This window comes from Odocoileus virginianus, chromosome 23 (assembly GCF_023699985.2).
Source record: "Odocoileus virginianus isolate 20LAN1187 ecotype Illinois chromosome 23, Ovbor_1.2, whole genome shotgun sequence".
Taxonomy (NCBI): domain Eukaryota; kingdom Metazoa; phylum Chordata; class Mammalia; order Artiodactyla; family Cervidae; genus Odocoileus; species Odocoileus virginianus.
The window spans coordinates 17,033,492-17,046,976 of NC_069696.1; the positions used below are offsets into that span (position 1 = coordinate 17,033,492).

The following is a 13,485-nucleotide window of genomic DNA, read 5'->3' on the forward strand; positions in this document are numbered from 1 at the left end:
GAAATTCATTGCCTGAGATTGTGACCCTTTAAGTTTTAGTAGTATGTTGTGAATACAGAGACTCTGTGCCCTAACTGGCTTATTTAAACAGATAAATGTTACGAAATCGAACGGCAACAGTCCAGAGCAGACTAACCCGAGTTTTAACGAAAGCTTTGGACGGGGCTCTAGGGCAAATTACAGAATTTTACTTAGTTTCCTTTCTTCATTTTAAAGTGAATCGAGTATCTGTAAGGCTGTTTGTAACTGCTGTATAAAATAACTGTGTGGCATAAGGTAAATAAGTAACCCGTTCCGGACCTACCAAGAGTTAAACTCTAAACGCTGAAATGTCATTTTAAGCAGCAGACAGGAAGGGGCGGAGCGCCAGCCGCAACCCGAGCCCCACCGCGGCACTGAAAGAAGCGGCGGTTGCGTGAGGCTGGAGTGCGCGCCCGCCGGCTGCTAAGCCCCCGGCCCCTCCAGGTCATCGCCATCAGTTGGGGGTCCGCGGGGTCTGCGATCACCCTCGGTTCCAGGCACCGCACCGGGCAAGCGGCAACATCGCGTCCATGGCCACCGCGGCGGCTCCGTCATCTTTGGCCCTCAGGGCCTGGAGCCCGGCCGCGACCCCCAGCTCGTACGGGGTCTTCTGCAAGGGGCTTTCCCGCACCCTGCTCGCCTTCTTCGAGCTAGCCTGGCAGCTGCGCATGAACTTCCCGTATTTCTACATCGCGGGCTCGGTGGTTCTCAACATCCGCTTGCAGGTACATTTTTAGAGCCCTCGGGATGCCGCCGGCGTTCCGGGCCTGCATTATGGCCGACTCCCAGGAGGCGCCGCGGCGTCTTGGAGCTCCGGCCGAGGAGTCTCTCTGTCTCGCGAGAGTGCTTGGTCTGCCTCCACCGCTGCGCTCTCCCCTCTCCGCCGTCTGCTCTCCTCCCAGCCCCTGAACTGGCACCGAGACCTCCCGAGTTTAGGAAGAGGAAATAGCGATTCCGGGAACCGAGAACTTCAGTTAAGACCCACGACAATATTTAAGAAGCTGTGTATCCTTAAAAGCGTGGCGAACAGGATGTATTATAACAAGGGATGGCTATCAAAACTTTCAGGACAGACGTGTACAAGCTCATGGTCCGTGTTAAATTTCGGGAAGATGAGACTGGATTATAAACAGGATGAGTCAGAAGCTGAAGATCTTAAGGATATGCAGTGGAAGGCAAACATCTCTTCACAAGAGAAAACTATGACGATCAGAAACTTCTAAGTGAAAAAACAAACAAAAAACCGTTGTAAGAGAAATACATCCTTCAGATAACCAAACAGTGTAAAATACTGCAGGGTTTTGACAGAGGGTTGGAGTGTAAGAAGGTGGACTCAATTTCAGCGTCGCTATAATTGGCATGTGGTTCAGAATCTTGGAGCCAAAGAAAAGGAAATCCAATCATAGCACAAAGCTTTGCGGTTTATTGAATAACATTTAAATAATTATAATGTAAATGCTGTTATGGTTTTCATCTTTCTAAGAGAATGCTTAATTACGGTTACAGAGTTAAGTGCCAATATTATCAGCCTTGATGGCATAAAAGTGCAATTTACAAGGTAGGATGGCGGGGAGGGTCCTGAAAAAGTAATGGTGTCTTTTAAAGTGGGAAGTTGACAGGTAGAGTCTGTTGTCAATGGGGGAAGAGATCATTTTATTTTACTTAAAGAGTAATGGTAAAGTTGCTAAAATATAACCATATGAAAGAGAGAAGGGAGAACAGCATGAGGTCAACAAGAAATGCCTAAAGATGATAGTTCAGGTGGAATGTCTCAGAAAGAAAAACGGATACATTATCATGTGTTTATAAATATTGGGTCAAGAGGTTTTTATGTTTTAGAGAGTCTGGAGACGAATTAGTGGTCCGCATATTTTTTTCTAATTAAGGAAACAAAATTGAGGCAATTATGAGCCTCAGGAAAAATAAAAGTTTTCAGCAATTACACTGCATTAACTCAACTGTGAATAATGTTAGTCATCATATAAAGTCAGTCATATTTATGTAAACAATACAAATAATAACAAATTATTAGATAACCCTAGGAGAATTGGAAAGGAGTGTATATGTAATGGAGACTACATCAAGATCTGATACAGAAATGTCGGTTTTAAAAAAAACAGTATAACTTGTCACTTAGAAGTACAGTAACAAATAGCTAAAGACTTAAAATTGGTAGTCTCTGGTGAAGGAAAATCAGGGATGGGCAGAGAATAAGTGGAGAATTCCTGTTTTTTACTACTGGCCTAACAATAACAGTGTTTTGTCTTAGCCCTGTGTGTATGTGTATATCAGAGAAACCTCTGTTAAAATACAAACTAATTTTGTGGTCCAGGTGAACCCAACAGTCTGCCTAAATCTCTGTTTTCTCAAACCTATTAAATGAGAGTAAACATACCCAATGGATAGGTCAGTCCTAGAGTTAAAAATAAGCCTGCCTTAGTGCTTGATAAATACACAATAAAAGTATTTGTTTTTATAGAATATCTCATTAACTTGTGAATAAACCTTAAAACTCTGGAGTGCTTGCTTTACCAGTGGAAGGTTTTAGTACTGAAAGGTATTTGTAGCTTACTGACAGTAAGGGTAGCGGGAAGCCCTTCCAGAAAGATATTAGGTGAGACATTTGAGCAGAAAGGGACAGTCATTCATCAAGGTAAAGATTGAAACTGTAATGTTCTGTATTGCACATTTCACTAATTGTGTCCAACAAACAAGTGTACTCTAGAGTTGTAAAATAAGTGCCCCCTTCAACAACATGTCTGGCTTTGAGTAATTGTTCTTCCTACCCTTCATTCCTTGTCTCCAGCTGAACTGGAGCACAACTTCCTCTTTCTTCTTAGAGTTTCAGGGCCAAACTTGGACATCACTTTTTCCACTAAGCTTTTCCCAGATGCTCCTGATCATGTTACAGTTCATTTCTTTTAGTCCATCTAAAAGGCTGTGTTAGTATCAACCTATGCCAGTATCGTAGGCTTCTTTATTCATTCTTTGTGTATTAATTAGTGTATGTAGTTTTTTTGTTTTTGTTTTAATGTTCAAGAAGACAGGCTTCCTATACTATAATCTCTTCCCTTGGTAATTATATGTTGCTATGAAAGTACAGGGACTAAAACATCTTAGTCTAAACTATCAGAAATGTAATTAGATCAGTGAAATAATTCAGTAATGGCAAATGGTGGGCATCACTATTTCATAGAGGCACTAATATCCCAGTTTGTAACACAAAAGAATGTGGCTGCCATTTGCCCTGGAATGGTGACATACAGGAATACTCCATTTGGGTGGCTCAAGAGCATATGCTTTCCTCAGCCTTTTCTCTTCTGCTAGTCTTTTGCTACACTGAAGAAGGGCTTCCCAGGTGGTTCAGTGTTAAAGAATCTGCCTGGCAGTAGAGACAGAGGTTCAGTCCCTGGGACTGTCCCTGAAAGAGGAAATGACAACTCACTCCAGTATCCTTGCCTGGGAAATCCCATGGACAGAGGAGCCTGTCGGTAGCAAAAGAGTTGGACGTGATTTAGTGACTAAACAATAACACCGAAGACAGTAAAGGACTTTAACAGATTTATTAGTATATCATCCAACTGGATTAGAAGCTCTGTGAAGGAAGATACTATATCCTGTCAAATTTTACAGCTAATACTGTCAGCGGATATATAGCCGGAATTGAATGAAACCTCTGTGATTTACCACTTATTCTTTTTTAATTTATTTTTAATTGAAGGATAATTGCTTTACAGTATTGTGTTGGTTTCTACCAAACCTCACCATGAATCAGTCATAGGTCTCCACTTATTCTTAACAATTGCTCTTAAAATCAGATGTCTGTTTTTCTTCCTACGTATTACAGCTCAGTGAAGTTTCCCACAGAAGAAAACAAGATTTTTGCCCTCACTGCTGCTTATTAACCACTTACTATTCCACTTTACAAGTAATTTTATTCCTCCCAGCATCCATGAAGCCAAAGATTTTGTCTGTTGCTCTGTCTCCATCCTAGAGCTTTGCCTAATGTGAGTAGATAAATAGTGTTGAATGAATGCCAAATGTGTTGATTTTCCTACACCTAATCAGCAGTCAATAAAATAAATAAGGATATATGTGTCCCTGATACTAAAGGAATCTATATTGCCCATAAATCAAGTTTTTATAGGCCATGGTGAGTAGTATTTTGCCCAGAGAGCTCTCAAACTTGAAGAAGCAAAAAGGTGGCATAATTCTGATCAATAAAGGAAAAAACTTGTTTATGCAGTGTAGCTGAAAAAAATTCTAGAGAGTGGAGACTTAAAATTTAACTATAAAGGGGGACATAATGATCATAGTAAACACATAACCTAATTGATTACTTGACTAAAAAAGCATAGCATCACTATCAATATTTTTTTAATTTATTAACATTTTTTAAAATTTTATTGAGCTTTTAATACCAGGAACTATGGAAACTTATTTATTTATATGGTCATAATCCTTGTGTGTACCCTATGAGGAAGATACTTTCACCATCATTTTTCAGATAAGGAAACTAGGATTTAGCGAGGTTGAGTATGTTTCCAAGGTCATAGTAACTGGCCAAACTACAAGTGAATCTCAAGTTTATCCCTAAAGATACATTTGATAAGGAATTCATTTTTTTTTAACTATAAGTAATTATTTTCATTGGAAAAGACCCTAATGCTGGGAAAGATTGAGGGCAGGAGAAGGGACAGCAGAGAATGAGGTGGTTGGATAGCATTACTGACTCAGTGGACATGAGTTTGAGCAATTGTGAAATTGCTTAACTGGGAAATTGTGAAAGATAGGGGAGCCTGGTGTGCTGCAGTCCATGGGGTGGCAAAGAGTTGGACATGACTTACTGACTGAACAACAACAACAGCAATTCTGAATAATCCCATTGCTTTTCTCAGATTCTCAAACAAAAGTATTACCTAAGTAATACTTCAGGACATCTTTTTAAAAATATAATTATTGAGGGCCTTTTGTATTAGAATATATTTAACATTATTTGAGAGCTTCCCTTGTGGCTCAGCTGTTAAAGAATCTGCCTGCAATGTGAGAGACCTTGGTTCAATCCCTGGGTTGGGAAGATACCCTGGAGAAGGGAAAGGTTACCCACTCCAGTATTCTGGCCTGGAGAATTCCATGGACAGTAGTTCATGGGGTCACAAAGAGTTGGACACGACTGAGCTACTTTCACTAATAATATTTGATTGGCTCAGATGGTAAAGAATATGCCTGCAATGTGAGAGACCCAGGTTCTATCCCTGCTTGGAAAGATCCCCTGGAGAAGGGAATGGCAACCCACTTCAGTATTCTTGCCTGGAAATATGGGGTCATAAATAGTTGGACACAATTTAGCAACTGAACAATAACAACAATTTTGAATAATCCCATTGCTTTTCTCAGATTCTCAAACAAAACTATAACCTAAATAATATTTGAGGATATCTTTTTAAAATATAATTGTTGATGATCTTTTGTATTAGAATATATTTAACATTATTTGATAGGGCTTCCATGCTGGCCCAGGCATTAAAGAATCTGTCTGCAATGTCGGAGACCCGAGTTTGATCCCTGGATCAGGAAAATCCCCTAGAGAAGGAAATGGCAACCCACTCCAGTATTCTTGCCTGGGAAATCCCATGGAGAGAGGAGCCTGGTGGGCTACAGTCCATGGGGTCACAAAGAGTCAGGCACAACTGAAGGACTAACACTTTGACTTTTGAACATTATTTGATAGGTAAATTCAAGTGTTTTATACTCTGATGCGTAGAGCCATTTGGCCTATTTGTGGAGAAGAGGGGTGAAGATGAAGGAAGAGATAGAGGAGAGTACATTTCCCCTAGGATGGAAAGGAAACACTTTCCTTCCCATGATGTAGTAGAGATCAGTTAAAAACAGAAATTTTGAAGCTGAATCATCAATGTCCTAAGGAGACCTAACTAAATTTCCTGTTAAAATTTCTTCAATCCTGTTTTAATGGGGACTTTTCCTGGTGCATCAGTAGTAGTTGATAGAGTCAAGAAAAAAATAGGACTTACACATGGAGACATAAAGGGGGTGGCAGAATAGAAAGATTATGAATATAGGGACAAAAGAAGGAGAGGGAATGCCTGGAAGATAGTCTGAGGAGAAGATTTGAAATGCTGCAAACTGGACCAAGAAAAGAACCCCTGCAATAACTGTCAGAATTTTCAACACTTGGGCTGCATTGAGTCACATCAAGTCTACTTTTTGAATTACCCTGAGTGTGGGAACTACCTGGAAATTTCAAGAGCTCTTGATGTTTCCCAGCAGGGTTTCTACCAGATCAGGTCATGAATCTTTTTGCAGCTGAAGCCAACTCCTCCCCACTTCTGCTTCTCACTAATAGGGATCTCAGCATTGCTCTCAGAGGAGCGGAAAGGCCAAAGGACATTCCTGAGTGCCTACAACTAAGGACGAAACAATGGAATTCTTACAAAGTACATCAGAGGGCACTCCTGCCAGTTTCTGTCCTAATTAGGGATCTACAGAGAGCATTAGAAATTCCTGGTCATCCTTAACGGCTTTCAAGCACCAAGTGAGTTTATTCACAGCAAGGTGGGTGAAGTGCCATCAATGAACAATAAGGAGGAATAGAGGCCTTTCATATATTGAGTGAGGGAGAGTGGGTATACTTTTTCATGCAAATCAAAATGAGGAAAAATAAATCATCACACCACCAAAAAGCAAAAACCACTAAGGAAATGCTGTACTATACTTAGAACATCTGACTCTGAAATCGTTGGCATGGTAGTATAGATTGTGTCCAGCAGATAAACAAAAAAGATGTTTAAAAAAAAAAAAACTTTTAAAAGTCTATTTTGGCTTTTTAACTGATAAGAAAAAACATCTCAAACCGCAGTCAAAGAGGAATACAATTAATAGAAGCCTTAAAATTTAGAGGTTAGGCTAAATCTATATAGAAGGAAAAGAAGATATTTTAGAACTCATTTAAACATGTGACTAAGAAATAGAGGTACTAATATATAAGTTAAGATAGTGCCTTAGTCTTCTGAAACAGTATCTATGTTGGTATCCCTCCAAAATTGAAAATAACCCATCTATCCCCTGTGCTTTTTTTCCCTCCAAAAAATATATAGTCTAACTTTTTTTGAATTGACCAAACCAACCACCTGTTCCATTTTTTAGATGAAGGTTTCTTACAGGCAATCCAGTCCAAAGCATAGATCTCTATACACAGCACTAACCAAGGTCAAAGCGGGTGGACTGTGGAAGAATGGGTTTTGCAGGTGTCCCTCTGGTTTCTGTATTTCAATTTGAAAGTTATAAAAGTCTCTGGCTCAAAGGACCTGAGATTTAACCAACAGCAGCAGACAAAATACCTGAACAATCAGAGATTCAGCATTGTCACATTCTGTATTAATCTGTGTAGATTTCTGCTGGGATCTCTCCTTTCAGTAAAGTTCAAGACAGCATGGCTTGAACACTAAAATATCTTTTCAGTTTAAGTTCTAGCCTCTTTTGACATTGAGGGCTTCCTTGGTAACTCAGCTGATTATCTGCTTGCAATGCAGGAGACCCCTGTTCAGTTCCTGGGTCAGGGAGATCCTCTGGAGAAGGCATCGGCTTCCCACTCCAGTATTCTTGGGCTTCTCTAGTGGCTCAGCTGGTAAAGAATCCACCTGCAGTGTGGGAGACTTGGGTTTGATCCCTGGGTTGGGAAGATCCACTGAAGAAGGGAACGGCTACCAACTTCAGTATTCTGGCTCGGAGAATTTCCGAACTGTATAGTCCATGGGGTTGCAAAGTCGGGACACCACTGAGCAACTTTCACTTTCACTTGACATCAGAAATAGCTTATTTGCAACACTCCTGATCTTAGGTGTGGGCAAACAAAACAACAACAACAACCAAAACAAAACAAAATTCTCTACACCAACACTACAAAAAGTTTATTTTGGAGGGAAGTGATCAGCAGGCAAACATTGACAATCATTTTATATGATTGTCATTAAACCATTGACAATCCCAATAATTTGGTTCCAGTATAGGATCCAGCACTCCCCAGATTGCATGAGACCAGCTATGAATGTGATACTAGTAGCTTTTCATGGGTCAAGGCTGGGGTCTGTAATGCAGGCTGTGCTGTGGAAAGGAGGGGCACAGAGTTGTGTTTTGTTTTTAATTTTTTGGACTATAATTGGTTTACAGTGCTGTGTTCACTTCTGCTGTACAACAAAGTGAATTAGCTATAATGTTTATAATGTATTCCCTCTTTTTTAAATTTCCGTCCCCTTTTGATTTCCTTTCCTTCGCTGATATATAGGTTGCCACAGAGCATTTACTGGAGTTCCCTGTGATATCCCATAGGTTCTTGTTATCTGTTTTATAAGTGTGTGTGTGTACTAGTCTCTCAGTTGTGTCTGACTCTTTGCGACCGCATGGACTGTAGCCCACCAGGCTCCTCTGTCCTTGAAATTCTTCAAACAAGAATACTGGAGTGGGTTGCCGTTCCCTTCTCCAGAGGATCTTTCTGACCCAGGGATGGAACCCAGGTCTCCAGCATTGCAGGTGGATTCTTTTACCATCTGAAACATCAGGGAAGACCATTTTATACATAGTAGTGTGTATATGTCAAGCCCAATCTTCCAGTTTATCCCACCCTGTTCCCCCCTTGATATCCATTTGTTGTTCTCTACATTGAGAGGCACAGAATTTAATCTCTAAATGCCAGTTTAATAGGGAGAAGACACAAAATACATTGGTAGCCACTGTCTGACCTATTCTCCAGGCTTCATCTTTATAGTCATTTTTCTGCACACCTATTATTTGAAATAGGCTCCTACTTCTTACAACTTATCTCTCCAAGATTAGTACATGAGAAGGGAGGATTTAATGAGACATTTGCTGTTAAATCATCTCATAAGCATCAAGGGCTATGCATAGTGGCTTGAATCTATTTTTTAATCTTAGTCATTAAAGAAAAGTTTAGTAACACTGAAATGCAAATCTAAAAAACTAAAACTGTGCTTCTCATAAGTACAAAGGAATTTTTAGCTTTTTTACTGAAAGGGATTCTAAATCAAATTATCCTCCATATTGAATTTAAATATAACCTGTATAATTAGAATTTCACCTTTCCTAAAACAAGGTAATCCCAGTGACAGTCATTAGGAAATTTAAGCTTTCTTTCACTTTATTGAAATATAATTGACACAGCACTCAGTGAGTTTAAGGTATACACATAACAATCTAACTTACATACATTGCAAAATGATTACCACAATAAGTTTAGTTAACATCCATCATCTAGTAAGAATACAAAAAAAAAAAAGATATTTTCTCCTGTGATGAAAACTTTTGTAATCTACTCTCTAAGCAACTTTAAAATTTACCATACAACAGTGTTAATTATAGTCATCATTTTATACATTACTTTCTACTTATTTATCTTACAAATGTAAGTTTGTACGTTTTGACCATCTTCATCTACTTCCCCCACCCAGGAAGCTTCTTATATAGTGTCTAACATAATGAATGCAGCTTAGAAATCTAAATCTTTATAGACCTGCATATACATGTATCATCATCTCCTCATCACCCTTAACATCAGAGCACACCATGGCTCAGCTCCCTGGAGTAAGGGTACACTTAACAAAGCCCTTACGGTTCTTACAGTCTTCCTAGTGTCATCAGACCTGACCTACTGCTCCATCAAAATTAACTTATAACCACATAGTTTCATATATTTCATAAATATTTTCAACATTTATTTTCTAGTTTACCGGGGGTGTTTTGCTTCTACCACTTAAAATTTATGGCAATTCTAGCAAAGATTTCTTCATTTTTTATGGTTTTTGGCAGGTCTTCCCGGGTGGCCCAGTGGTAAAGAATCTACCAGCCAGTGCGGCAGACGCAGGAGACTTGGTTTCGATCCCTGAGTCAGGAAGAATCTATGGAGTAGGAAATGGCAGCCCACTCCAATATTCTTGCCTGGAAAATTCCATGGACAGAGGAAACTGGTGGGTTATAGTCCATAGAGGCGCCAAGAGTCAGACATCACTGAGCAACTGAGCACCACCACCAATGTCATTAGGAAGCACAAACTTGCCACCTGCTGGTCTTAAGATGCATATACATTTTCAGCTGCTTTTATTTTATTTTGGTTATTATAAACATCAATTCAGCATTATATATATATATATATATAGTATATATATACACATACACACACACACACACACCCATAAACATGTCCGAAAATTCTGCAAATAGGTGACATTCTCTTGTAAATTTCCCTTTCTGTTTTTACCCCTGGTGAATTGTTTCTGTTCTCTTTCACAAGGGACATTACTGTTCATACAATGCTTACACACACACACACACACACCCCACATACACAAATTTGGTATCAAAGTATGATCTTGATCCAAGTAAAGTAGACGTAAAAATATTAAGTAGACATAAAAGTATTATTATACACTTAGGATAATTATACAGTCTCTTTTTTAGGTTCAGTGAATTTTTTTCTTATTCTACAAAGTACTGGCTAGTCTAGCTTGGATTCCTAATAATGGTCTGCCCCTTTTTCTAAAAGCTGTGTTGGCCAAGTCAGCTACAAAGTGACACTTGCCACCTATCCACCTTAAGGATTAAATCATCTACTGTTGCAGCTGCTGATTTTTGAGACTCCCTAAAGGAGTTCAGGGTGGAGAACAGATATAAGGTACCCTGAGCTCAGGGAGAAACTGGCAGAACAGGTCTTCAGATGGTTAGATATTTTCAGGAGACAACTTTATGAGAGCCTAGTTCTTGTATCTCACCATATCTAAAAAGCACTGAAGTCCTTCATGGTGATGACTGCTCTTTGTGACTAGCAGAAACTTTCTGCAAAAAACCTGCTTGATTGCATATATTCCCCCTTTACCAAAATCACCTCTATACTGACCTTCTCCCTGCCTCTTTGGAGCAGTCTCTTGGAGCTACCTGAGGTGCTGAATCCAGGGCTGCTGTCCTCATTTTGCCCTAAGAAAAACTTAACTTGCAAAATTCACACTGTGCATTTTTTTAAGTCGACAGCCATTTTAAGGTTCTGTGCTTCCAACATTTTTAGCCCTTCATTTATCTATTCTTTTTATAATTTAGCTTCTTTATTTTTCCTTTGGGGCTTTCTTGGTCTTCATGCTGTGCAGGCTTTGCTCTAGGTGCAGAGAGTGGGCTGCTCCTTGTGGTGGCTTCTCTCGTTGCAGAGTACGGGCTGTAGGCTACACAGGCTTCCGCAGTTGCAGCACATAGGTTCAGTAGTTGTGGCTTCCAGGCTCCAGGGCACAGGCTCAATAGTTGTGTGCAAGGGCCCTGTTGCTCCATGACATGTGGGGCCTTCCCAAGTCAGAGACTGAACCCGTGTCTCCTGCATTGGCAGGCAGACTCTCCACCACTGAGCCACCAGGGAAGCCCCTTTGATTTATTTTTAGCTTAACATTATATAAATATTTCACACGCTCGACCTTGGAAAGGATGGGCATGTTCAAATGATCATGTATTTGTCCTTATATATTCTGTGGTAAACATATACCAACATATATAAAATGAATACATATTGCATTACATATTTTATATTTATATTGCTCAAATATTTTTTGATTAGTAGAAACTGTTAAGATGACCATGAGGCTTGCTTTTAAAAAATCGATTTATCTCTGTGAGTAGATTGTCAGTTTATAGGCCATTCTAGGGAAAGTTTCTGATGCTCAGTGGAATTTAAAGGAATCCAGTGACAAAAACAGAAATTAAAATGCATCTTTACTGTATCTTGATTAATTCAGTGCTCTTGGAATATAGAAAATTCTGGATAAATCTATGAAGCTAAAGATTTCACTCTTTTCGGGTGGCAGTTAAGATACCACAGCAGTCCTACCACATTTTGTCTCAGTTTGCTATTTACCAAAATTAGGATAAAGGAGTGGCTTGATGGAAAAACAGTCGAAGTTAACACAACCACCAATCTGACCAGATGTTCCTGCAGTTTAAGGAAAACCCAATCTGTTAATAGGATGGAAGAAACATGAATGATGAAGAGGAAAGACATCACCATTTTCATGGCTCTTTTATGGGCCTCTGTGCTGAGATCCTTTGAGCTGGGGTTGAGCTGCAAATTCCTGATGTGTCTCGTCAAGGAGAGAGATAAGAGGAGCAGTGAGGTCAGGGACAGAAGAAAGGGGATTAAGTTGATGAAGTTAAAAGCAATCAAATGGTGAAGATAATGAGTTTCACTTACATCTGAGGACCACGTTGAGTTTTTTGCATATATTTTGTAGCCACTAATCCAGACACTATTAAACATACCTATTAATTCAAAGTTCAAAAACAGTAAGGACAAAGACCCCAACAGAAGCACCAGTACCACACTACGAATTCGCCACTGCAGACAAGTGAAGCAGCGGTGGGAGAAGCTGCCTACTTTAAAGAAGTAGAAAACACTTAGACAAGTGGCAAACCAGGTAGCTAGGTGATTAGACAATGTCCAAAAAATACTAACAACTTTTGTTAGTTTATCAATGGCATATAGGTGTGGCCATAGGACCAATAAAAATGAGTCACATAGTATTACCCAAAGTTGACTGATTCTGGAGATAGCCAGGCCTGTGAGGATGCAGTCAGCTGATGAGAGCTTTCGTCTCTTCACCAGGTCGATGCAGTTAACTAGTACAATGAACCCATTCCCCAACATTCCAATCAGGAATCCTCCTATTGTTGCTACCAGAAAAGCATTTTCAATTCCAGATGGCATTTCTGTAGAAAGAATCCAGAAAGCTGATACTATTTATCAATGATTTCTTTTTGTGGTTGTTGCTGTCCAAGTGTTGTAGAATGATACCCAGTTTGATCCTTTTCAAAAATGCTTAATGAAACTCAGATACCATCTCACATATCTTCATAAAGATCTTTCTCTTTTATTGCAGCCTTTTATTCCTGGTAGTTCTGTCATTTATGCAAGAAGATCCACTCCCATAGCTCTAAATGGAAAACTTGAACATTGCTTTCAATCGGCTACTGATTTCCAGATAAAACAGTAAATGTTCACACTTACCATTGGTGCTGGCAGTAATTTTCCATTTGTGGAGACATCCGGAAAGGAAAGTCAGGTATGCAAACATGCAAATGTGAGACAGATTTCTTTACACTCATTTGTACTTCCTTTCTCAACCAAAACTCGATACCATTTGGATTCAAGTTTCTTAATTTTCATATTCTCAGAAAATAACCTCTGAAATAGAAGCATTATTCATCGATTTCATTTAATAAAATCCATGACATTTCAGATACTGTTACAGATGAAGTAAACCTAATAAAGAAAAGCAATATTAGGACCTCACAGAGTCATGGAAAAAGTCAGTTTAAATAAACTATTACTGTTGAATAAGACAAAAATTTGATCAAAATGCAATTGCAACACTGAGGATGATGCTACAAAATCTATAGTTGATA

At 39.3% G+C, this 13,485-nt stretch overlaps 2 protein-coding genes across 2 annotated transcripts; one reads left to right on the forward strand and one right to left on the reverse strand.

Moving 5' to 3' along the window:
• The first annotated feature begins 355 nt into the window (after positions 1-355).
• On the forward strand, positions 356-2,540 carry SMIM10L1 (small integral membrane protein 10 like 1). The gene has a single exon (XM_020907443.2). The coding sequence runs from the start codon at positions 552-554 to the stop codon at positions 756-758; it is 207 nt and encodes a 68-aa protein (XP_020763102.1). The 5' UTR covers positions 356-551; the 3' UTR covers positions 759-2,540.
• An 8,546-nt stretch (positions 2,541-11,086) lies between these two features.
• LOC139030594 (taste receptor type 2 member 42-like) lies at positions 11,087-13,017 on the reverse strand. The gene has a single exon (XM_070453631.1). It carries the CDS (start codon positions 12,785-12,787, stop codon positions 11,855-11,857), a length of 933 nt encoding a protein of 310 aa, XP_070309732.1. The 5' UTR covers positions 12,788-13,017; the 3' UTR covers positions 11,087-11,854.
• Between the last annotated feature and the right edge of the window lie 468 nt (positions 13,018-13,485).

Excerpts from the sequence above, each read along its gene's own strand:
- LOC139030594 (XM_070453631.1), bottom strand. The coding sequence starts at position 12,787 with ATGCCATCTGGAATTGAAAATGCTTTTCTGGTAGCAACAATAGGAGGA.
- SMIM10L1 (XM_020907443.2), top strand. The coding sequence starts at position 552 with ATGGCCACCGCGGCGGCTCCGTCATCTTTGGCCCTCAGGGCCTGGAGC.